The sequence below is a fragment of the Myotis myotis genome, unplaced genomic scaffold, assembly GCF_014108235.1.
Source record: "Myotis myotis isolate mMyoMyo1 unplaced genomic scaffold, mMyoMyo1.p scaffold_m19_p_19, whole genome shotgun sequence".
NCBI lineage: Eukaryota > Metazoa > Chordata > Mammalia > Chiroptera > Vespertilionidae > Myotis > Myotis myotis.
The window spans coordinates 36,884,627-36,907,843 of NW_023416323.1; the positions used below are offsets into that span (position 1 = coordinate 36,884,627).

General features: G+C 57.6%; 2 protein-coding genes across 8 annotated transcripts; one reads left to right on the top strand and one right to left on the bottom strand.

Moving 5' to 3' along the window:
* The first annotated feature begins 54 nt into the window (after positions 1 to 54).
* On the top strand, positions 55 to 22,832 carry ZNF319 (zinc finger protein 319). Of its 5 annotated transcripts, none has more exons than XM_036345414.1 (3): positions 55 to 235; positions 1,839 to 2,078; positions 19,021 to 22,832. In XM_036345414.1, exon 3 carries the CDS (start codon positions 19,278 to 19,280, stop codon positions 21,036 to 21,038), a length of 1,761 nt encoding a protein of 586 aa, XP_036201307.1. In that variant the 5' UTR covers positions 55 to 235; positions 1,839 to 2,078; positions 19,021 to 19,277; the 3' UTR covers positions 21,039 to 22,832. The 5 variants fall into 5 exon arrangements, 4 of the variants coding, with proteins under 4 accessions (XP_036201307.1, XP_036201311.1, XP_036201308.1 ...); XR_004973574.1 differs by lacking the exon at positions 19,021 to 22,832 and adding an exon at positions 2,328 to 2,386 and having other exon boundaries at positions 59 to 235; XM_036345418.1 differs by lacking the exons at positions 55 to 235; positions 1,839 to 2,078 and adding an exon at positions 5,366 to 5,969.
* USB1 (U6 snRNA biogenesis phosphodiesterase 1) lies at positions 8,393 to 17,487 on the bottom strand. 3 transcript variants are annotated; one of them, XM_036345421.1, is made up of 7 exons: positions 17,469 to 17,487; positions 14,991 to 15,157; positions 14,346 to 14,529; positions 12,775 to 12,828; positions 11,634 to 11,739; positions 10,376 to 10,459; positions 8,393 to 9,417 (listed from the first exon to the last, which is right to left on the bottom strand). In XM_036345421.1, exons 2-7 carry the CDS (start codon positions 15,100 to 15,102, stop codon positions 9,313 to 9,315), a joined length of 645 nt encoding a protein of 214 aa, XP_036201314.1. In that variant the 5' UTR covers positions 15,103 to 15,157; positions 17,469 to 17,487; the 3' UTR covers positions 8,393 to 9,312. The 3 variants fall into 3 exon arrangements, with proteins under 3 accessions (XP_036201314.1, XP_036201312.1, XP_036201313.1); XM_036345419.1 differs by lacking the exon at positions 17,469 to 17,487 and adding an exon at positions 15,959 to 16,254; XM_036345420.1 differs by lacking the exon at positions 17,469 to 17,487 and adding an exon at positions 15,959 to 16,254 and having other exon boundaries at positions 9,343 to 9,476.
* Positions 22,833 to 23,217: the final 385 nt, after the last annotated feature.

Consider the following 23,217-nt stretch of genomic DNA (forward strand, 5'->3'; position numbering starts at 1 on the left):
TCTTAAAGGGCCAGTGCTCTGTCTGCGCGCGGCCGCGGGCGGGGGGCGGGGGGCGGGGGCCGGGGGCGGTGTCTTCGGCGGAAGCTTCTTGGTAGCAGGTGCCGGCGGTGGGGCCGGACAGGCGGTCCTTTCACCCCTTCCAGGCGGCGGGAATCCTCCCCAGCCCACCTCCTTCACCCCGATCCCTGCCTTTGGAGAGTGGGGTGGATCCCTGAAGTGACCCCCCGCCGAGCGGGTAAGGAGAAACGAAGACTCCCACTGCTCCCACCCGGGGGGTGGGTGGGGCTACTGAGGCTACGGGTGGGCAGGAAGGAGGGCTGGGAGGAAGGACCCAGTATCCTGTTTTAGGCTGAAGCAGCAGCAGCAACAACAAAAGATAAACAAAATCTAGGGATTTGTTGTTTTCTCAAAACCCCGCAAGTCTTTGCCTCTCCCAGTGACTTTTCTTAATTGCAAAGGGAGGGGTTGGGCATGTTGCGTGTGCCTGCAGGGAGGCCACGCACGGGTTTAGGAGGGGCAGGTAGCGACTTGCGTTCCCTCTGACCTGGGGCACGTGGGCACGTGGCTTCACTTTCCTGAGCCTCCGTGTCCTTCCCTGGGACGTGGGCCGAGGGTTAGGTGTGCTTCCGGTCTCGGGCCTGGCACACCTCAGGTTCCCAAGTGGAGGACACTGTTGTGCCAGTGAACTGTGCCAGTTGGGCCTGACAAGGTGCTGGGCTGGGGGGCAAATCTTCCCGCCGCCGAGCGGAGCTTGCAGTGCGAGATTAAACCCTGCCCTCCATGTGGACCTCAAAAATCAAAAGCCTTGAGGTCCCTAGTCCAGAGTCTGAAGAGGCTGTGTGCCCACGGCAAGCACGGCCCTGGCCCAACACATCAGTGTCAGGGTTTGGATGTGAAGGCGCCCCGCAGGGCAGGAGGGCTGAGACCTTCCTTCCCCTCTGCCACCTCCCAGCCCGGAAATGGGAGCTTTCCTCACCACGGGAGCTTTCTCTTGAACTCTCCGTCTCCCCACCCCCACAAGCCTCACCTCCCGGAAATGGGCAGAGATCTGGCAGAGTTTGATAATTGGCTTGTTTCACCCACCTGCCAGGTGGGAAAAAAGAGCACCATTAAAGAGAACAGGCTGAAGTTAAAGCGGCAAAGATAGAATGTAAAACACAAAACAAGCCCGGCCAGTGTGGCTCAGTGGCTGAGCATCAACCTATGAACCAGGAGGTCATGGTTCGATTCCCCGTCAGGGCACGTGCCTGGGTTGCAGGCTCGATTCCCAGTGTGGGGTGTGCAGGAGGCAACCGATTGACGATTCTCTCTCATCATTGATGTTTCTATCTCTCTCTCTCCCTCTTCCTTTTCTCTCAAATCAATAAAAAAGAAATTAAAAGAAAACAAAAACAGGAAACTATTGCAATAAAGGAAGAGAGACTCAGTATAGAACTGGGCCTGATTCCCAACACAACCAGTAACAACTGGGGATGTACAGCTGAGGAGCAAAGGGTGGGGCTTTGGTGGATGGCAAATGACTAAGAGGAGACATCAAGCCTGGGGGTATTCTGGCCGAGGCGATCAGATATCACCGGGGGGCAGGGGGGTTCTAGAGGTTGACCAGATATTAAAGGTGAGGATTTCTCATTAAACTGACTTAGCAGGTTTCTTGCTACAACCGGATCCTACAGAGAGTACAGGCATGGACGCTGCTGGGGAGAGGGCTCAGGGGCGCCACTAAAGGCTGATCAAGCAAAGAATCCTTGCAGTCCCCTCTTGTTCAAGGGAAGAACCGTTCTTTTTTGCTCTGAACAACGTTAAGTCCATGTCTCACTTGGTTGCCTTTGTTACCTTAGAACCAGCTGGACCATCTGTTGAGACTTGGTGACAGTGGATGATGACTATACTATACGACCCACAAGCCATGTAATGGGAGGGATACTTTGAAGATAAACGGAAAGACGAAGATTAAAGGCTGAACCGGCTTGTGTGCCCCCGCCTTGTAGACCTTCATGGACAGACTGGAAGAAGTCCGTGACCTGTTGCCCTTCCTCTGCGGTGATGCGGGCATTTCTCCGTTACGGCAAAGATGTCAGGTGGGTTGCAGGGGACAGGGGTGCGGCAGTCGCTTCCGATCACTGTGCAAGTGCCCCCTTCTGCAGCCAGGGTCCCGTGAAGGGCGATGCCAGGATGGAGAACATGGAGCTTGGTTTCTCATAGTTGGGCAGTCACCAGGTCAAGGCCAGTGGTTAACCAGGGACAAGGTGGATTGCAAGGTCAACTGCCTAAGCCATGAATGTGGTTGTCCCCCCCCTTATCTGTGATTTCACTTTCCATGGTTTCAGGTACCTGCGGTCAGTCGTGGTCTGAAAATATTAAGTGGAAAATTCCAGGAAGAAACAATGCATACGTGCCCTGGCCAGTTTGGCTCAGTGGTTAGAATGTTGGCCTGTGGACCGAGGGTCAAGGGCTTGGTTGCAGGTTCCCCAGCTCCAGTAAGGGCATGTCGGGGAGGCAGCCAATCGATGTGTCTTTCTCACGTTAATGTTTTCCTCTCTCTTTCTCCCCCTCCTCCCTCCCTTCCACGCTCACTAGAAATCTATGGAAAAAATATCCTGGGGTGAGGATTAAAAAAACAAGGCGTATATTTTAAGTTGCCATCGTTCTGAGCAGTGTGATAAAATCTCGTGCCGTCCTGCTCTGTCTTGCTAGGGACGTGAATCATGCATGGGGCATGGTCCCAGGCTTGGGAACCACTTAGATTTCTTGGGTGGTGGGGGACGAGGCTGCTAATTTAGCATATTTATCAGCCCATCTATTTCCTCAGGCCTCATCTGAATTTTTTGTGTTATGTCCCTCAGGTTTCTTTTTATTTTAAAGGTTTTAAATTGATTTTTAGAGAGAGAGGAAAGGAGAAGGAGAGAGAGAGAGAAAAAACACACACAACATAGACATCTATTGGCTGCCTTCTGCACGAGATTGAGCCCGAAACCTGGCATGTGCCCTCACTGGGAATCGAACTGGCAACCATTTGGTGCATGGGACAGTGCCCAACCAACTGAGCCACACTGGCCAGGGCTGCCCCTCAGTTTTAACTGCAGTGATCTGCTGGGGCAGTAACAATGCTCTAGAAATTATGCTGTTTGGGGTCCGTCTGTTACTGGGGTACCAGCTGCTGTCAAGAATCCTCTGTGTTTCTATAACATACCCAAACCAGGCACCAGCCCACAGGCACAGCGGATATCAGCGTGAATGTTAACCTTCCCTCTGCTCCTGTGCAAGCTGAGTAAGAGCCACGAATTCAGTGACGTGGGCTGATTTGGCATTGGGCAGGACTCGGTGTTCTAGAACTTCATGTTGGACTGTAACAGCATATCCAGCCTCCTTCGGGAGGTGAGAGTCATGGACGGGAAGAGGAAGGTCAGCTTGGGAGAGGGGGTTTTCTGGTAAAGCTAGCCTAGGACAGGATAATGATCTGGTGTGAATAATACAGTTGTGGGGCGTCCCACCTGTGGGCAAAGGAGGCAGGGTTAAGACAGTGACAGTGATGTATGGTGATGGGAGAGGGAGGAAGGAGTAAGATTTCATAGGAGGTAAGCTGAGACGCAGAAAAGTGCCATATATTTTATTAGGCGACGGGGTCTGCATAGCCTACGGAATGTGTATGTCAAGCGGGTGACCTAACACTACATCAGAGGTAGCTTAGACAAGTGTGGTGGTTGCAGCCATGGCTCACAGGAGGATATGCCTTGGTCTCTGGGTCAAAGGCCAAACTGTAATATCCCAGGGGTCTTTGGTGTCCATTATGTTTCAGGGATAACATTCCAAGGGCATGACCCTCTGCTTCATGCACAAGCAAAAGGCAGGGAGTAACTGAGAAGTCCAAGGATGGGAGGTGGAAGAGGTTGAGCATCGACCTATGAACCTGGAGGTCACAGTTTGATTCCTGGTCGGTGCACATGCCCAGGTTGCGGGCTCGATCCCCAGCGTGGAGCCTGCAGGAGGCAGCTGATGGATGATTCTCTCTCACCATTGATGTTTCTATCTTTCTGTCCCTCTCCCTTCGTCTCCTGGGTCTGGGGATGCTTCCCTAGTCATGGCATAGAGGAGTGAGGCAATCATGGAGAAATGAGGCATCCACATCGGACCCCACAAGACCTAAAACACTTCTCCGTTGTCGTTTTCTGGGAGAAGAAAATGTTGAATTGTAGAGGCTCTGTCTGTGGAGACAGGTTACCTGCAGCTGAAATATCATGACCCAGATACAGAGAGAACAGTTAGAGAGTGTCTCTAGCCACCTTGTGGCCCTTCCTCACTGCTGGCTTAGGAAGGCGTTCCGTGTCCCGAGGACTTGTCACGACTGTGAGAACAGAGAAGGAGGTCATCTGCATATTGGCTTACAGTGGAGGCTCCTGGGAACTTCAAGTCCCTCCACTTGGCAATTAGGGTGTGCAAGAAGGAAGGAGGAGGAGCCTCCGTCAATCTTTGGGGCATAACAGTGCAAGTACATTGTTGGTTATCCCAGGTGAAGGCAAACAAGTATTGGGATGCCGTACAGAGGGGGTCCTAAACCAGACGGAACACGAATAAGGACTGAAACGCTGGGTGTTGGAAGGGACATCTGACAGGATAGTGTTGGGATTAGGTGCCGAGGCCAATCTGGGTTTGACGACTTCATTGATAGATCGCAGATCTCGGACTAACGCGTGCCCTTGCCTATTTGGTTTTTTGACAGCCAAAAGGGGAGTATTGCATAGACTAGGAGTGGGGACCAGACGTGTTTTGTCTAACAAACCTTGGGTTATTGGGCAGAGTCAGTCCCTCAAGTCCTTCTGGCTTTGAATGGCGCTGGGAAATCATGGGTGGGGGTGGGGGCAGGGGCAAGCAGACTGGATGGAGGCAAAGGTCTAGGTCGCACTGTCTGATGGTGGTTATGATCCAGATCCCAGTAATGGCATGAAGAACTGTTAAAGAGAACCAGAGTTGACAGAAGTTAAAGTGGTAAAGATGGATTTTACTCAAAAATCTATTGCAGAAGGGAGAGAGAGAGAGAGAGAGAGAGAGAGAGAGAGAGAGAAGAGAGAGAAAGAGAGAGAGAGAGAGAGAGAGAAACCATTGCAAAAGGGAGAGATTCCAATGTAGAATGGGGTTCAGTTCCAAATACAACCAGAACAAGTGGGGATTTATCAACTAGGAGCAAATTGTGTGTGTGTGTGGGGGGTCATTGATGAATGGGAACTCACCCAGAGGAGGCAAGGTCAGGCCCAGGGGGATTCTGGCCGAAGGCAGGCCATCAGGGTGATCAGATCACGTGGCAGGGGGGCAGTGGGGATGGGGAGTTGGATCAGGTAACCAAGGGTGGGGGTTTCTTGCTAATCTGATCAGCAGGATTCTAGATGAAACTGGATTCTAGAGGAAGTACATGCCTGGGTCTTGTTGGGTGGAGGGCTCAGGGGGCCAGGCTGAAGTTTGGTCAAAGGCAAAATCGTCAGCACCAACAATCGGTGGACATTACCTGGTGTTTGACAGAGGTTGCTTGGGGAAAGGAAGTCGGGGTTTGGAGAAAAGGTGGGGCAATTCCACCCCTTTCCACGGACAAACTTCTCTGTGGGGGTCCCTCCTTTGGGAAATGGATTTCTAAATTGTTTTTTGCTCTGAAATTTCCTTTTGGGAAATGTACAGTAGACGTCAGACGTGAACAACAGGGTTGTCCCAGTTTAACTGCACGCCTTGCCATCTTTCACACTATGTATTCCCAGCAGCCATTTTTTTTTTTAAAGTTTGAATTTAGGTTGCTACGTAGTAAAGAGAGGTGCCTAGGAACCATGCGCTTAGGGGCCTATGGGAAACCAGTTTGGTCATTGTTTTTCTCTTGGTTGGAGCTTCCTCTAGTATAAGTCCTATCTGAAGGCGATGGCATCCCTGGGACCAGACCTTGAAGTTCCCAGTGATGGGTTCTGGCTCCTACAGGTAGCTTGGGGCCCAAGGTGAGTTTGTACACCCATCCATCACAGGGCTCTGTGGCTCTCCAGGGTCTGGCCAGCACCCAAGGCCTGAGGGGACCAGAGGGACCGAGAGGTGTGAACCCCAGCCCTTCAGTCAGCCAGCTCTAAGCATTATCCACATTTTACCATATCGGTTCATCTAGACCAGCCGTTCTCAACCTGCGGGTGGCGACCCCTTTGGGGGTCGAACGACCCTTTCACAGGGGTCGCCTAAGACCATCGGAAAACACATCTATAATTACATATTGTTTTTGTGATTAATCGTTATGCTTTAATGATGTTCAATTTGTAACAATGAAATTGGGGGTCACCACCACGTGAGGGACTGTATTAAAGGGTCGCGGCACTAGGAAGGTTGAGAACCACTGGTCTAGAGCTTAGCCTCCCCCATCCCTTTCCCGTGGAGTCTTCTGAATTAAAGCCCAGACATGGCATTTCACAGCACACTCTCCTTCTGAGACCCTGGTGGTATGAGGGGGTGCCCGAACAGCTCTGGAGCAGACACCGGGTTCTCGGGGTTCCTGCCCCGCACTGATTTACGGCTCCATCGGATTCAGTCGCGAGCAAGTGGTTGCCCCTCTGTGGGGTTGTCTCCCCATTTGTAAAGGGAAGGTTCTGGGTCAGGGAGTGGCCGAGGCCCCTTGTTTGGTAAAGCAAAGCACTGTGGATGGGAACCAGGCCCAGGGCCCCCACCCCCACCCCCGGCTGCCCCACCCTGCACCCCCACAGGCCTCTCAGGCTCGGGGTACCACAAGACAAAGAATAAACAAACAAGACGAGGTAATTTCCCTCGCCCTGGGAAGCAGAGCTCGGGTGGTCTGCTCTGCTGAGCGGGGTGGAGAGCCCAGAGTGCCAGGTGGAAGCGGGCCAACCAGGCGAGGGAGGATCCTCTCCCTGCCCTGCGGGGAACATCTGAGGACACCGAGGCCAGATGTGTTGATTTTGCACCCTCCCTGGTGTGATAACATCCCCATCTCCAGCTTGTCTTTACTCCATGCCAGCCTGGCCTGGGGCGTGCAGCCTGGCCTGGGGCAGATCGGCCTGCCTGGGGCGGACCAGCCGCTCTGGTCCTGCCAGAGTCCGGAGCATCGGAGCATCAGACACATCGCCTCTTAAGGAAGCGCCCCAGCGGCTTCTGCACTGTCAGCGTGCACTCCAGGTCTGGGCGCCTGCCAAGCCCCTGCCGCCCTGCCGGCCTGGCCTCCGCCCCTCCCCCAGTGAATCTCCTACTTCCTTCCTCTGTCACCACCTTCCATTCTCCATTGACGAGCCGGTTATTGATCTTGGCCCGTTTCTCAAAGTTGCCCCACGCTCATTCCATCCATACCCCATCCTCTCCCCGCACCCCCCCTCCCACACACACACCAAGGTCCAGTCCTCCCAGTTTGTGGATGGAGGTGCTAATCACACCCAGCCCCTCCCAGGAAGAGCAGGCACCCCAGACAGTGTCCCTGATGCGGAAAGTCAGCTGGTCTGTGCCCATGGAACCTGCCTGTGGGAGGCCGGCTTCCATCCTGAACCGGCAGCCTGCAGGAAATGGGGTGGCTGAGCCGTACAGAGCTGGGGAGGGGGCTTCTGCTCGGTGCACCCCGCCTGTGCATCCCCTGCCCCCCCTTGTGAGCATCCAGAGGCCGGGATGAGCCTGATTCACCCAGCTGCCCAGGTCAGGGCCTGGCACAGAGCAGGCGTCAGTAACTGCTGACTGCATAGCACAGCCGGATTGCCGTGTTCCTTCCGTGCCAGGAGAGGCGCTTGGCTGCTGCTCCTCCATCTCCAGCGTGAGCTCAAAAGCCAGAACGGACTGACCAGTCAGAGTTGACTCAGCAGATCAGTGTGGTGGGGCTGGGGAACCAGGCACAGAACGCGACTTCAGGGACCTTCGGCGCAGCGACTGGGAAGCACGTGCAGGAGGCCTGGCCCCCATTCCCCACCTTCCCTCGGGCCTGACCAGGGCAGGATGGAGGCGAGGGTGGAGGCGGGGCCTGCCTCTGATTTCTCCCGTGATCTCGGGCTGGTCATTGAACCCGCTCTTCTCTATAATGGAATAATCATTCCCCCCAGTTCACCTTTCAGGGGGCATATTGGGAGGAATGGACGAGAAGGTCCCAGAAAGGGCTTTGAAATCGTTTTAGTATCTAAGTGTCTATTCTTACACCGATGACGAATGGGGGTGGCGACCTCCAGCCTCATGCCCGGCCCTGGCCTCGATGTGGCATGTGACCTCGCTGGTGTGCGGGCCTGGCAGGCTGGGTGACCCCACCCCAACATGAATGTCTCGCGTGGCCATGTTAGAAGTCGTAATGGACTTCCAGGGTCCCCCCAAACTGTGAAGCACCTGAAGAAGGTGGGGGGGCGGGGGGGGGTGGAGAAGAATCATCTTTTCACATAGTTAGATAGAAGCAACCCAAAATACAAACTGTAATTTTTATTTGTTAAACATAATTTAAAACTGTAACATAAAAATATCTCCTTATCCATCACTGGAAATCCAGATGGCCACCCAAGAGGACCGGTCCTTTGCTCTCGTGAGGGCTGGGAGAATAAAACCCCTGGGCAGCCCCTGGCCCTCTGTCCGTGTCCCAGAGAGCGAGCCCTGGATGGGGGAGGCGCCTCTGCCTCTTTGGGAAAAGCTGCTGGGAAACCAGAGGTCACAGCAGAGCGTTGGAGGCCTGGCTGGAAGCCGCCAGCGAGGCCAAAATGAAACATCTGCTGGAGCCTCCCCAGGCACCTGGCTGGGGCGAGTGGGAGGAAGGAATGGAGAAAGCTGATGCTGAACCTCAAATTAGCACCCTGTGCCTTGGCCCTGACATGGCCTTCGCTGGCGTAGGAGGGGCTGGGACTAGCGATAAAGGGACAGGCTTCAGCGAGGGAGAGTGACAAACCCCTTGAAGGACCCTATGTCCTGGCTTGAGCAGGGATGAGCCAGGACTCATGGTTTTGAAAAGGCTGGTCTGAAGCCAAGGGCATTGCAGTGCAAACAGCTGAGGGAGCCGTGGGGTGTGTGGGAGTGGGGGGGTGGGGAGGGGCCATTTGTTGGCGGGACTACAGTGGGGATTCTGGCTGAGTATGGGTGGGCTCACCGGGTGACCCCATTTTTATCTATATTTTTGCATAAGAACCACAGATCTAGAGCTAGGGAGCCCGGTCTGCCCTCTACTGGTGGTTTTTGGGAACGACCACAACACAGCAGCTCTGGACTGGCAACCCAAAAGGGCGGGAGAGGACCAGGCCCGGGGACCACCAGGCCTCCCAGGCCGGTTTGCGCAGGCTCCTCCACCTCTGCCTGGCTTGCGGCGGGACCTGGGACGAGGAGGGCCTCTGGCGCTCACTTCAAAGGCACCGAGAAGAACTTGTTCCCGGACTTGCAGCGGACCTGCTCAGCGTGCACACGCAGCAGCATCTCGGAGTCTTCGAACTCGTCCACAATTTCCTACAGCCGGGAGCCAGGAGGGGACAGTCACTTTAGGGGGCTCGGGGGACCGGAGGGCACTGCAAACAAACAGCTTTCTGAGGTCCTTCAGAGGTGGTGCTGAAGGGGGACCCCAGGCCACACAGACCCCAGGCCCTATCAGCTCCACAATCTTGTGAGGTCGACCCTGCCATCCCAACTGTGCAGAGGAGGGAGTGGCTGCTCAGGGCCCTGCAGGACAGAATCCAATAAAACCAGGATGGGCACCCGGGTCTGCTGGAGCCCCCAGCAAGCTCTTTGCCACCTCCATCCAGCACGATCGGGCCAAGAGCAGGGGCAGCTGCTTGATGCAGGTCCATGGCTGCACCTAGCATGCCGGTTTTGTTGGGCTTGCAAAATGTTTTTGAAAAGCATACACATTGGTTGCCAACATTAGGAACTAGGGAGACGATACATAGAAATCTGGGTTTCTGGCTTCTCTGGAAAAACAGGAGTGGTAGCAGCATGAGGCCACATTCCTGCACGGCAACACTCCCACCGCCTCCCTGACCTGAGGAGGCGAGCCCGCAGCTCGACGGACCGACGGGAGAGGGAACTATTTCACCTCCTCATCACAATACGAGGAAGGCCACGAAGGTGGATGTTCCTTACGCCCGGCACGGTTCACTCATTTCCAACACCTGCCGGGCCCCTGGGGGCATCCCGGCCTCTGACCTCCGGGCAAGGGGCTAGGACTTCAGGGAAGGCCCGCAGCGTCCTCTCGGATTCGTGTTCTGGGGCCGCGCTGCTCAGATTTTATCGCGCGCACAGATCCCGAGGGAGCGTGTTGAAACTCGGGTCTGATGCTCAGGTCTGGGCTGGGGCCTCAGAGTCTGCAGGGCTGCGTACCTCACCCCCAGGGCCAGTCAGCACCCCCCGCTTCCCGATACCCCTCACTCTGGAGTTCAGCACCCTCGGGGCTCCTGCTCTGGGAACTCACCTGCAGCTCCCTCAGGCACTGGCCTTCCAGCTGGAGACGAGCATCACCCACACACCAGGCCAGGCTGATGTGGAAGGAAGGGTCCTGCGGGGGAAGGGCAGGGAGGCGGGCGGTCACCAGGTGCCAAGGCCGGCCTGGGCATCACAGCAGATCTGTGACATGGCATTCTCGCTGGATCCCTGGAAGGCTCCACGGGAGAGACCCTCAGTGCTGATCCGAGTTGGTCCCAAGCACCCTCTACAGGTAAACAAAATAGCCCTGGACCGAACTGTGTTCCCCCGGGTTCCTATGCTGAAGCCCTACCCTCCAACAGGATGGCACTTGGAGGTGGGGTCTTTGGGAGATAATTAGCCAAGAGGGTGGGGCCCTCATGATGGGATATGCGCCCTATAAGAAGAGACCCCTGAGAGCTTGCTTCCCCTCTCCCTCCACCATGTGAGGACACAGTGAGAAGACGACTGTCTACAAACAAGGAAGAGCTGCCTCACCAACACTGACTGTGCGGACACCTTGACCTTGGACGTCTAGGCCCCACAGCTGGGAGGAAATAAATTTCAGAGCTTAAGTCGCCCAGTGCAAGGTATTTTGTCGTGGCAGCCCGAGCGGAGACAGTCCTGTTCGCAGAGACTTTCCTTTACTTATGGGGGGAGTCATTGAATCTGGGACGCGGGAGAGAACCCAGGCTCTGAGCCTGTGTCCTGATCTAAAACGCTTCGACAGATGACACACTTTTTAAGGTGAGATGAACAAAAATCAAAGTGTCTAAAACTATGAAGAAGAAACAACCATTGTCTCCATTCAGGTTCACACTTGCCTATCTCAGCATGATTTGAAAAGAAGATATTAAGCAAAACCAGCGGCCCTTTAAAGCCCCGATACTCAGCTTGGAGTTCGAGAACCCCATGGAGACCATGGGGTGCAGGAAGATATATGAAGCTATACCCTTTGGGGTGTCAAAACTGAGGAAAACCGCCTCTTACAAAAATATAAAAATAAACAAAAAACTATGGAGTAGAAGGCATAACTCTTGTGCATATTTAAGATGCATAAAAAAAGAATTCTAAGGAATGTTGGCCTTTGGATGGGCTGCACCTGACCACATCACAGACCCCTCAGCTTCCAGGGGGGCGTGAAGGCTGGCGCTGGGGACACCTGGCGTGGGAAAGTTCTGGAGGGCTCTTCGGTTTGCCTCTAACCGGGGCGGGTTTTACTCGAGTAGAAGAAGGGGCCGCAGGAGAAAAAAGGCCCCGTGGGTTACCTTGTAGAAAGTGGTGAGGTCAAACTCCTCCATGACTCTGTCCACCTCTGAAACCAGGTCCAGGAACTGGGCGTGGCCAGAGGTGACCTCCAGCCCAACAAAGGTCCTGGGAGGAGACACAAGTGGAGACCACAGGGGCATGAGACGCAGCCACTGAGAACGGGAGCATCTGTGACGGGGTGGAGGACGTGACAGACGGATGGCCGAGCAGGCTGGACCATGAGTGCTCGCGCACCGTCTCCTGTTCATCCTCCCTCCTCGGGCTGGAAACCTTCCTGCCCCCGGGCTAACCACATGCCTCCCTTCCTCCCCAGGGTCTGATAACACTTACAGGAGTGCTTTCGCCGGCCACTGCCGAGTCTACAGACCCCAAAGCCCCTGTACTCATCTCTCCATCGTCACTTCGGAGTCTGCCCCTTTCTCGAGGACTTGGCTCCGTGGCACCGGCTACCCTCCCACCAGCACTCAGACACGTCCTCTTTCATTTTTTAATCCTCACCCGAGGATATTTCCCCCACCTCAATTTTAGAGAGAGTGGGAGGGAGGGGAAGAGACAGAAACATCGATGTGAGAGAGACACATCAGTTGGTTGCCTCCTACATGCACCCCAACTGGCCTGGGGGGCGGGGATCGGACCCGCAACCAAGGTACATGCCCTTGACTGGGAATCAAACCCAAGACCCTCCGGTGCACGGGCCGATGCTCTAACCACTTAGCAACACTGGCCAGGGCCATCAAAAACTCGTTTGGCTCATCTGAGCCTCACAAGTGTCCAGTGATGAACGGATCAAGGACAGGTGTGTGACGTGGAAACAGAAGGCCACAGAGCTGGAGCTGTGAGCTAAGTGTTAAATTGGGGGCAGAGCTGGGCGGGAACTCAGGTTTTCTTCTGGCCGCAGGCTTTTTGCAGTACACCTAGATGTTTACCACTGCCCCTCCCCCCACACCCCTCTGTTATTTCTCTTAATGAAAGAAAGGCTCAGATTTGGGAACAATCGCCTTGGTAGTCATAGAGTCCGTTAAAACACAAGCAAATGGAAAACTGTGACAGACAAGGCCAGAAACCAAGCCGCCGCCTGCCCCCCCAATCTTTATTCTAGAGAATCTTCTGGAAATGACGGGGCCTAGGGGGAAGACCCACCTGGTTTTCTCTTCATTGGTATAAATCTTTACCCGGTCGGCTGTAAAGCAGAATCTGAAATTTAGAAAAAAAGACCACATTTCAGGAAGAATAAGGAAAAAAAATCAGAAAAAAAATAGTTTATAGGAAAAAAAAATAGCACTTTGAAAATATAGTGAACTCATGGTGCACTAGTATTGTCCCCCTATCATACAGGCGGTGAATTGAACCCTAACATATTAGAGCTGGACAAGACCTTAAATAATCACCCAGTTCAAGTGACATCCAGTTCCATCTAGGTGCCAGCAAAATTTCTACTTTAGGAATAGCCAGTCATTCCATTAAGCGGTTTGAGACCATCTCAACTTACCGACGGGAACCAAGAGAGTCTTACTCGTCAAGTAGGTGGTAACAGATCATGGAAGGGATCATGTGTTCCTTGTATATTTTTAAAAAAAGACAATTCTGATCTCACCTAAGCAATGACAAGAACAGTCCCTGTGTGCCAGGCACTATAATGATGCCCATTTCACAGACGAGAAAACTGAGGGGTTGGATGTGGCGAGCCACACTTTGAGCCTCAGTGTGCCTGATTCCAAAGTCCTTGCTCTCCTAGTGGTTTGGGTATAAAACTGGGGCAGAAACTTGCTCCCGCCACTCAGATCAGTTCCACAGGTTCCATCTGCTTCTTCTAGAACCAACACCAGAGGACCCAGGGATGATCTCGGGGCTCTCTCTGGCCTGCGCGCTCACTCACTCACTGTATGTCCAGGGGATGCCTACAGTGAGCAGAGCGCCTGGAAACAGGGGAGTTCCGAGAGAAGCCGCACGCCTGGGCTTGCAGCGGTTCTCAACCTGTGGGTCGCGACCCCTGAAAATACATCCTGCATATCAGATACTTACAGTACGATTCATAACAGTAGCAAAATTACAGTTATGAAGTAGCAACGAAAATAATGTTATGGTTGGGGGTCACCACAACATGAGGAACTGTATTAAAGGGTCGCGGCGTTAGGGAGGTTGAGAACCACTGGCTTAGAGGAACTTGGGCTCCGAAGGGACGTGGGAAGGACTGGGTTTGAGGAGGACTGAAATGAGTGTAGGGTGTAAACAGCCATGGGATGGATGGTCCTTGGGACTGCCCCGAGGGATTCTGGGGGAAACGCCAACCGGGAGAGCAGTGAAGAGCAGGACTATGATCTGGCCAAATCTAGGAGAAAAGGCATTCCTGGCAGGCCGATGTATGAAACAGTTAAGTTTTTATAAAAGTCCTAGAACGGCAGATACAACGAGAAGTGGGGTCCAGTTCCGATCCTTCGCCAAGTGCCATGATAAGGGCACCCCGGATCTCCTGTCACTCTCCCAAGTCCCCTCTGAGCAGCCACCACCACGCCCATGACCAGCACACAGTCGACGATGCGAAGGCTCCAGAGCTTACGTGGGGGGCCGAGCTCACACAGGATGAGGTGCAGACGTTTGGCCTGCTGGCTGGGGTGACACACCCCACACCTCCATGCCCCAGGAAGCTCAGGACAGGAAGAGGAGCCTGGGAGGGGAGGGAGGGGAGAGGCAGGGGGGCGCTGGGCACTCACCTCTGGCGGGAGGCCACGCGCTCTTTCAGTGCCTGCACGAAGGGGAGGATCCAGTGGTGCCGCAGGACCACGCTCTGGGACAGGCTGAGGTGGAAGGCCTCCATCCTCACCAGCCGGGGCACGCGGGTCTGGGCGTGGGGCAGCAACGCATCAAGCAGGTCCGGGAACTCCTCCCTGGCTTCGTCTGGAGGGCACAGTGCAGAGGGTGGGCCGTTCTCTTAGCCAGGGGGGCACGGCTGAGTGAAGGATCCCAGAAGGCAAAGGCCCTTTTCACTCTGGCTTTTAGGAGAAAATTACCGTGACAGCAGCCCGTGTCTATGTATTTTAATATTTCAGCCCGGCCGGTGTGGCTCAGTGGTTGAGCGTCGGCCTGTGAACCGGGGGTGGCAGGGGGGAGGGACGTGTTTGTTTGTCATGGTTCGATTCCGGGTCAGGGCACATGTATGGGGTTGTGGGCTCGATCCCCAGTAGGGGGAGTGCAGGAGGCAGCCGATGAATGATTCTCTCTCATCATTGATGTTTCTATCTCTCTCTCTCCCTTCCTCTCTGAAATCAATTTAAAAAATATATATTTTAAAAATCTAAAAAAAAAAAAATAAGAGGCACCTATGGGTCTCAGCCACTTGCCTTTCACACATTACTCACATGGGACGTAGACATGGGTGGCCCAGTTGCCCCGTTCGTGGGGGAAGGTGCGCACCCGGCCCCCATGCTTTGCACTGTCATCCTCAGGGCCCTCTTCGGTGCCTGCGAACATGTGCAGCACACTGTCCGGCACTGGCAGCCTCTGGCTGGGAAGGGGGCTCTGGACACTGCAAGAGGAAAAAAGAAAATGAGTGAGCACTTGTGTCCTCCCAGCATCCTCTGCCTCCGTCCGGGGGACGTGCATCTGTTTCCACCAGGTGCTGCAAGCCGCGTCTAGACAACTGCAAAGCTCTCCCCCCAGGATTGTCTCATTGGGGTCCCCCAGCGACTCAGAGTCAGACCTCAGCAGGGAGCAGGCAGCAATGTTTGGATCAGACTGAGCTGGAGCAGCACTGCCCAGCTCTGCGGTCTGGGCCAGCCCTGTGCCCTCTGTGGGCCTCATTTCCTCTTCTGTAAAGTATACTTCGACCCGACGGCGCCATTGGAGCTGCTGCTGGAAAAGCACTCAGCGGCACCAGGCCTGGCACCTCGGAGCCGAGGCTCCGCTGGTTCTGCTCACTGCTGGGCCCCCTGTCCCCAGCCTGGCGCGGAGCGGGCGCTCAATGAATCTTCACTGAATGAATGAAAACAACTCCACGCTTTAGCTCTTATTACTATGCAACTGTGTTAAACGAGGAAACAGACCTAGGGCGGTGCAGGGATGGGCGCCAGGAGATGGTCAGCCAGTGGCAGAGGCTGACCCGAACCCAGGCTTCTTGCCTCTTAACCTGGGTCTAGTCCGAGTGGGGGGAGGGGGTCATTCTGGGGCTTTGTCCAGGGGTGTCTCCTGGAATCTCCATTTCTCCGCCCCCCCCCCCCCCGCCCCTTCTCCTTCCTGCCCAGCCGCTTCTCACTGGGATCTCCCACCCTCCCCTCGGGGGCTCACGTGAACCCCGCAACCTCCCCAGAAAGACTTCTTGGCTCCTCACCGAGGGCGGCATCCAGCCCCCGGCCTGGCCGGCCCCCCGGCCGCGGCCTCGGCCTCATCCTCATCCTCCGAGCCGCTGCTGCTGTAGCCCACCAGCGGAGCCGCGCTCATGGGGCCTCCTGGGCGACAACAGGGTGGCCGGCTCGCTGCTCTCAGCACCCGGAATTCCGCGATGCCGGAAGTGCCCCCGGGGGGGGGAGGGACCTGGAGGGGGCGGGGCCCGCGTTAGCACCGCCTCTGGGCGGGGCCTGGAGGGAGGCGCGGGCCAGCGCCGCCCAGCACCCTCCCTCCCCACCCGGACCGCACTGCCTGCCGCTTGCTGCTGGTGCGGGGCATCCCGGCCCCTCCGCGTGCCCCCAGCCTCCGTGTGCCCATGTCACAGGTCGCGCGGGAGCTCTGTCTGCAGCCACCGGGAGCAGACGTCCCGGCTACCGACAGTCCCTAAGGCAGCGGGCCGCGCTCTAGACTCAGCGGAGATCCTGCCCTCGCCGCCCCGGCCGGATCCGAGGTCCCCGAGCCCCCAGCTCAGGCCGGCCCCGCCCCTAAGAGCCCGCTGAGCAGTCAGGCGGGTCACTTGCAGAGGACCCGGGGTCTAGGGGCCCCCCTCTCAGGTGCAGGGGTCGGGCGGGTGTGCTCGGCAGCGGAGGACCCTCCCGAGTCAGCTGAGGCGTGACGGCCCGGCGCCTGCAAAGCGTTCCGCGCGCCCGGCGGTCCGACCCTGCCCGGCCGGGCTTCGAGGTCCCCGGCAGGGGGCGGCCTCGCTCCGCGCGGCCCGCTCCTCCCGCAGCCGCCACCGCCCGGGCCGCCGCTCCTCCTCCAGCCCCGCCTCCCTGGCCCCGCGCGCCCGCCCGTCCTCCGGTCTCTGCAAGGCCATCGGTCCGTCCGCTCGTCTTCCCGGCGCTCCTCCGCTCCGAACCGCTATCCCGGCCGCACTCGCCGCTTCCCTGGTTCCGATCGCCGATAGCCCGTCCCTCGCTCCCGGGCCGGTGCCGCCGCTACGCGAGGCCGGGGATTGGCAGCGCGCGTAGGCCGCGCCTCGGCCGATCGAGCCGGAATAAAGGGGCGGCCGAGAACAGCGGGTCTCCTCGCGCCCCGCGCCCGACTCCGCGGGTGGCCTGGAGCAGGTGAGCGGCGGGGCGCCCGCGGCTGAGTCTGGGGGCCACTCCCGCGCCCGCCGCACCCCTTCCCCAGCCGTCCCGACCGGTCCCCTCCCCCCCCCAACCATCCAGCCCGACCCGGCGGCCTCCGACCTGGGCGGCCAGGCCGGCCTCGCGGCGCAGCAGCTTCCCGGGCCGGGCCTGCGCCCCCAGGCCTTCCTGGGGCCCATTCGCCCGCGGGGCCAGCGGCCGGGCTGCAGCGGCCTGGCGGTGCCGGGCGAGGGCTGACAGGCGCTGCGGAGCTGAGCCAGCAGGCAGTGCGGGTGGGGAGGTGATGGGCTTTCTTTCGCTCTCCCCGGGAGGAGGAAGGGCTGGGGTGGGGCGCAGGGGTGGGCCTCCCCCTTGCTTCCCTACCGCACTCTCTCCGCAGGGCGATCAGGGAGGCCTCATGGCTGCACCTTCCTGGAGTGGGTGGGCAGTGGCGCTGGGGGCCCTGGGCCAGGGACCTTATGCTTGGCAGCCATTCATGCAGGAAAAAACAGCTGTGTTGGCGCCGCCCTTGGAGGAGCCCCGTTCCCTCTCTTCTGGGGAGGCTTTGGCACCTGCCAGCTCTGCAACCTGCTGCCTTCACCCAGCCCAGCGGCTCTTTCCCCCTCTTCCCAGAAGATGGAGGGTGACAGCTTTCAGCCTGACTCTCACGTTTCTTTGGCAGAACAGTTAGAGGCCAGGCTGGCCGGTGAAGGCATCCACTTCTCTTTCCCTCAGGAGAAAACTTTGAAACTTTTCAGTTTTAGAGGCAGAAGAGCTGGGAACCTGTACGTGGGTTACAGTGGATTCTAAAAGTTCCTCCCTCTCACTGTCATTACCTTATGCTGCCACAAAGTGGTGAGTTAGAAGATTTGCCTGGACCGGGTGGTCTTTACCCAGGAAGTTGTAGACTTGGAGCCAGGGAGCAGGATGGTCTCTGGGAAGGCGATGAGGAGAAACGCTCTGTGCTTAGCAGGCTACTCCCCACAACGCAGAGGCAAGCTCGTAATTGCTTATATCTGCCTGCAGGCCTCGGCACAGTCACATCAGAGGATTTAGCAGTATTTTTTTTTTTTATATTCTGTGGGATTAGTAGAAATTCTCCTGTAGGTATTGAAGCTTGGTGGGTCAGTGGACCTATCATTTAATCCCATCATGCATTGGCTCAGGTCCCCTCAAGACCATCCAACCTGCGTGTAGGGAGAGAGAGCAGTCGCATGGTCAGGGTGGAGGGCCTAGGGGATAGTTGAAAGGGATGTGGGCCAGCCCCTCACAAGAGAAGGCTTTGAGAGGGTCCTTTGTTCCGTGCAGTTGTTTGAAATATTGACCGATGGAGGCCGTTTGCTGTGGGGCCCTCACACCTGGGAGGCCTGGCCTCTTTGACCCAGCAGGCTGTTCTGAGCAGTGATGTTCTGAGTCGGAATTCAGGGCAGCAACGGGAGAGGAGCTGGCAGGCCTTAGGGAGGCCCCAAACGGAGCCTCTCTGCTTTTATCCATCTTAGATACTGGGCTTCCAAGTAAGAATTTATTTGCAAAGAAAAAAAAAAAAGTTATGCTGCTAAAATCATTGTTTTGGATACTGTGGCCCAAACTGGTCAGCTTTTCTTGGAGCCTGAGCAGAATGTGTGACTTCTTTGTGTGGCGGGCAGGTCACCGCGGACTCTCACCTGTGAGGCAGCTGGTGAAAGAAGGCTGGCAGTACGTGGGGGGCTGGGACGTCCTGGCCCAGGTGGGGTGGAGACAGCTATTGTCCCTTCTGCCGGAGGCGCTGAGCTGCCAACAGACTTCTCTGGTGGTGTGTGAAGGGAGCAGACCTCCCAGCCCGAGCCTCCCCCTTCCCTGGTGTGGCTGATGTCAGTGTGACCAGTGCAGGAAAAACAGGGAGAGGGCCCAGTGGCGGGACTCTGCCTCAATCTCACGATTTCTCTCTTTTCTACAGAACCCGTCATCCGGGAAGGCAGAGCCTCCCTGGCATTGTTGGCACCCTGCCCCGAAGAGCCCCTGGTGCTGTAGGCAGAGCCTTGTAGCCTGTCGTGGTTAATGACTGGGGCCATCTGACCAGAAGTCCCTCCTCTGTGCCTTGTCTGAGGTCCTCGTCCACCCCTGATCCCGGGCACCTTCTCTCTCTGGGTTGGGTCATCTTAATCGGGGAAACTGAAGCCATTACTGTCCAAGCCCTGCTTCATCTTCCCAAGCATGTCGGAGAGCTGGCAGCAGCCGCCGCAGACGCAGCCGCAGCAGCCGCAGCCCCCGCAGCCGCAGCACCACGCGGAGCCACCGCCCGCCCTAGCGGAGCACGCGCTGCCCCCCGGCTCCGCCGAGAACCCTCTGGGCTGTGCCGTCTATGGCATCCTCCTGCAGCCCGACCCGGGCCTGCAGCCCCCACAGCACGAGCCCCTGCAGGCGGCAGGGGAGCCAGGCCCCAAGTGCGGGGTGTGCGGGCACGACCTGGCACACCTGTCCAGCCCGCACGAGCACCAGTGCCTGGTGGGCCACGACCGCTCGTTCCAGTGCACGCAGTGTCTCAAGATCTTCCACCAGGCCACCGACCTGCTGGAGCACCAGTGCGTGCAGGTGGAGCAGAAGCCTTTCGTCTGCGGCGTCTGCAAGATGGGCTTCTCGCTGCTCACCTCGCTGGCCCAGCACCACAGCGCGCACAGCGGCACCGGCGGCCTCGTGAAATGTTCCATCTGCGAGAAGACCTACAAGCCGGCCGAGGCGGCGGAGCCCGCGGCCACGGCGGCCCCCTCGCTGCCCCCGCCGCCGCCGCCGCCGCCCGCGGTCGTCCCTCCCGAGCAGGTCGACAAGCCCTACAGCTGCCCGGTCTGCCAGAAGCCCTTCAAGCACCTGTCGGAGCTGTCGCGGCACGAGCGCATCCACACGGGCGAGAAGCCGTACAAGTGCACGCTGTGTGACAAGAGCTTCAGCCAGTCGTCCCACCTCGTGCACCACAAGCGCACGCACAGCTCCGAGCGGCCCTACAAGTGCGCCGTGTGCGAGAAGACCTTCAAGCACCGCTCGCACCTGGTGCGCCACATGTACGCGCACTCGGGCGAGCACCACCTGTTCCGCTGCAACGTGTGCGAGCTGCACTTCAAGGAGTCCTCGGAGCTGCTGCAGCACCCGTGCACGCCCAGCGGCGAGCGGCCCTTCCGCTGCGGCGAGTGCCAGAAGGCCTTCAAGCGGCCCTCGGACCTGCGGCAGCACGAGCGCACGCACAGCGCCGAGCGGCCCTTCAAGTGCGACCTGTGTCCCATGGGCTTCAAGCAGCAGTACGCGCTGATGCGGCACCGGCGCACGCACAAGACCGAGGAGCCCTTCAAGTGCGGCCTGTGCGAGAAGGGCTTCGGGCAGCCCAGCCACCTGCTCTACCACCAGCACGTGCACACCCTCGAGACCCTCTTCAAGTGCCCCGTGTGCCAGAAGGGCTTCGACCAGTCGGCCGAGCTGCTGCGGCACAAGTGCCTGCCGAGCGCCCCCGAGCGGCCCTTCAAGTGCTCGGTGTGCAACAAGGCCTACAAGCGGGCGTCGGCCCTGCAGAAGCACCAGCTGGCCCACTGCTCCCCGGCCGAGAAACCCCTGCGCTGCACCCTGTGCGAGCGCCGCTTCTTCTCGTCCTCGGAGTTCGTGCAGCACCGCTGCGACCCAGCCCGCGACAAGCCGCTCAAGTGTCCGGACTGCGAAAAGCGCTTCAAGTACGCGTCCGACCTGCAGCGGCACCGGCGCGTGCACACCGGCGAGAAGCCCTACAAGTGCCCCAGTTGCGACAAGGCCTTCAAGCAGCGCGAGCACCTCAACAAGCACCAGGGCGTGCACGCCCGCGAGCAGCAGTTCAAGTGTGTGTGGTGCGGCGAGCGCTTCCTGGATGTGGCCCTGCTGCAGGAGCACAGCGCGCAGCACAGCGCGGCGGCCGCCGCTGCCGAGGGCGCCTACCAGGTGGCCGCCTGCCTGCCCTGAGTCCCTGCTGTGGCCAACCCCCCCCCCCCCCCCCCCAGGCCAGGCCCGGCCTCCTGGTTCAGAGGCCCCTCCACCCAGCTCCATGTTCAGAGGCTCTGGGCAGGAGGACAGGAGAGCCCTGGGCAGGTGGAGAGGCCTGGCACTTCTGGAACCTGCCCAGAGGTGGGGGAGCCAGATTGCCCTGGCTGGTCCCGACACCACAAACCTCTTTCCCAGGAGAGGATTCGTTTTCTCGGGAGCCATCGGCCTCCTTTGTCTTTGTGGCCTGGAACCAGACTGGAAGTCAGGTGGCCTCTCTCCTCCCTAAGGAGGGGTTGGTGCCAGCCTGACCTTCCCAAACCTTGTAGCCTAATTAGAAACCAGATGGTTAGGAAAGAGGACAGTCATAGAAGGGCCTGGGCGAAGGGCTGGACTCCAGAGGTGGGCTGGGTGGAGGGCACCCTCCTTCAAGTTGCTGTTTGAGGGAGAAGGCCGGCCTCGTGATTAGTCTTGGGGACCAGGAGGGCATGCCGTGAGCCGCAGGCCTCTCTGTCTGCCCCGGCCAGGGGTTTCTGACAGGTGAGATGGATAAGCGGGCCGCACACTTGTGGGCTGGGTCTGCCTGGAGAGCAATCGGCCTGGCCAGAGGGAGGAGGCCGAGAAGTCCCCAGGGGAGGACACTCAGCCAGGGACAGGGCCCAGGACAGTGCCGTCTACAGGAAAAGGAGGAGAGACAGGAGGTCTAATCCCGATACTTTAGAAGCGCCCCTCCCACCTTTGCCACCTGGTTCCGAGCTCTGCTGGGGAGTGTGCTCTCAGCCAGACAGAGCTGCCGATGTGACGGGGATGGTTAGGCCACCTGGTGCCTGGGCCACGCCCATGACCTTCCCAGTGGTTGTGGACAAGTGCCCTCCCCCTTGAATTGTGTGAACCACAGTGTCAAGGGTGTGGCCTCAATCAGCTCCCGGCCCTGCGTCAGGGCCCAGGCCAGGCCTGTGTACCCAGGGCGGGGCAGGTTAAAGGACCGTGCGAATGGCCAGCCCCTGGGAACCCTCCCCTATCAGGGACCGCAGCCATCTCGCATTGCCCAGATGCCCTGGACGACATCCAGCTACTTCCAAGGCCAGGGAGTTCTCCCTTGGGTCCTCCTGCACCCTCCCTGTCTCTGGCTGCCCGCATTGCTCATGGAACCGTGGTGTCGGCAGAGGGAGCAGGCGGGGAAGGGGGTTAAGGAAATCAATAGGTGGATGGAGTCCACTGATGTCACTGGATGCCCGGGGCCCTTGGGAAGCCCGAGGACCTTTATCATGGAGATGAGTATTTAGGCCCCAGCTCTGCCCCTGCCTCTTCCAGCCCCCTTCCCTGGTCATGGGTCTTAAAAGAAGACTTTAATCAATGCACCAAGGACCCAGAGGAGCAGGGAGCCCCCCCTCATCCCACTCTCCCTTAACACATCTGAAAAGCACATCCACCTCCTCCATCTGACCCGGTTCCCTTCCCGTGGGGCTGGGCCGACCCCCAGGAAGGGCCGGCCCCAAAAGACAGTCTCAATGCCTCAAAAGACATTGACCCCAGGCTGACAGCAGTCCCAACTGCTACTTTTTTTTCTTTTCCTTTTGCTTTCTAAAAGCTATTGTTATACTCTTCATAACATCATATATTTTAATTTCATGTCATTTTGAATCTTATATAAAAATGTGAGAATTTGGATTTTTAAAAAGAATGTCTCCATTTTAGATAGCCCCTTTGGATGTTAATATATAGTGAGTCCAATGTATGCTTTAGAAGTAAAGACATTGCCCATCGCAGACCCCAGCGCTGCGTGTTCTGGTCGTCCTTCCACGGGGGCATGACGGGACGTGGAGAAGGAGGGAGGGGTGCGAGCCAGGGTGGCAGGCTTGAGCCTGGGACATAGGCGGGGTTCGGATCCTGAGTTTTGAACCTTGTGGTTGTGTGACTGGGCAAGTCACTGTGGAAACTCCCTCGCTGGGGACTCATCTGTAGAATGGGGAGGTTAACCCTTCCCTTGCTTGGCTGTTGTGAGAATTAAATGGAGTCGTGTATGGAGGCCCTGGTGGGGGAGCTGTGAAGATGCTGACAAGACCAATCGCAGGATACCTGGGCCCCTCAGAAACGGCCCTGCAGCCCTGGGTCGCCAGGACGAGCAGGTCATGGATGGTCAGAAGCCGCTTGCTCAGCC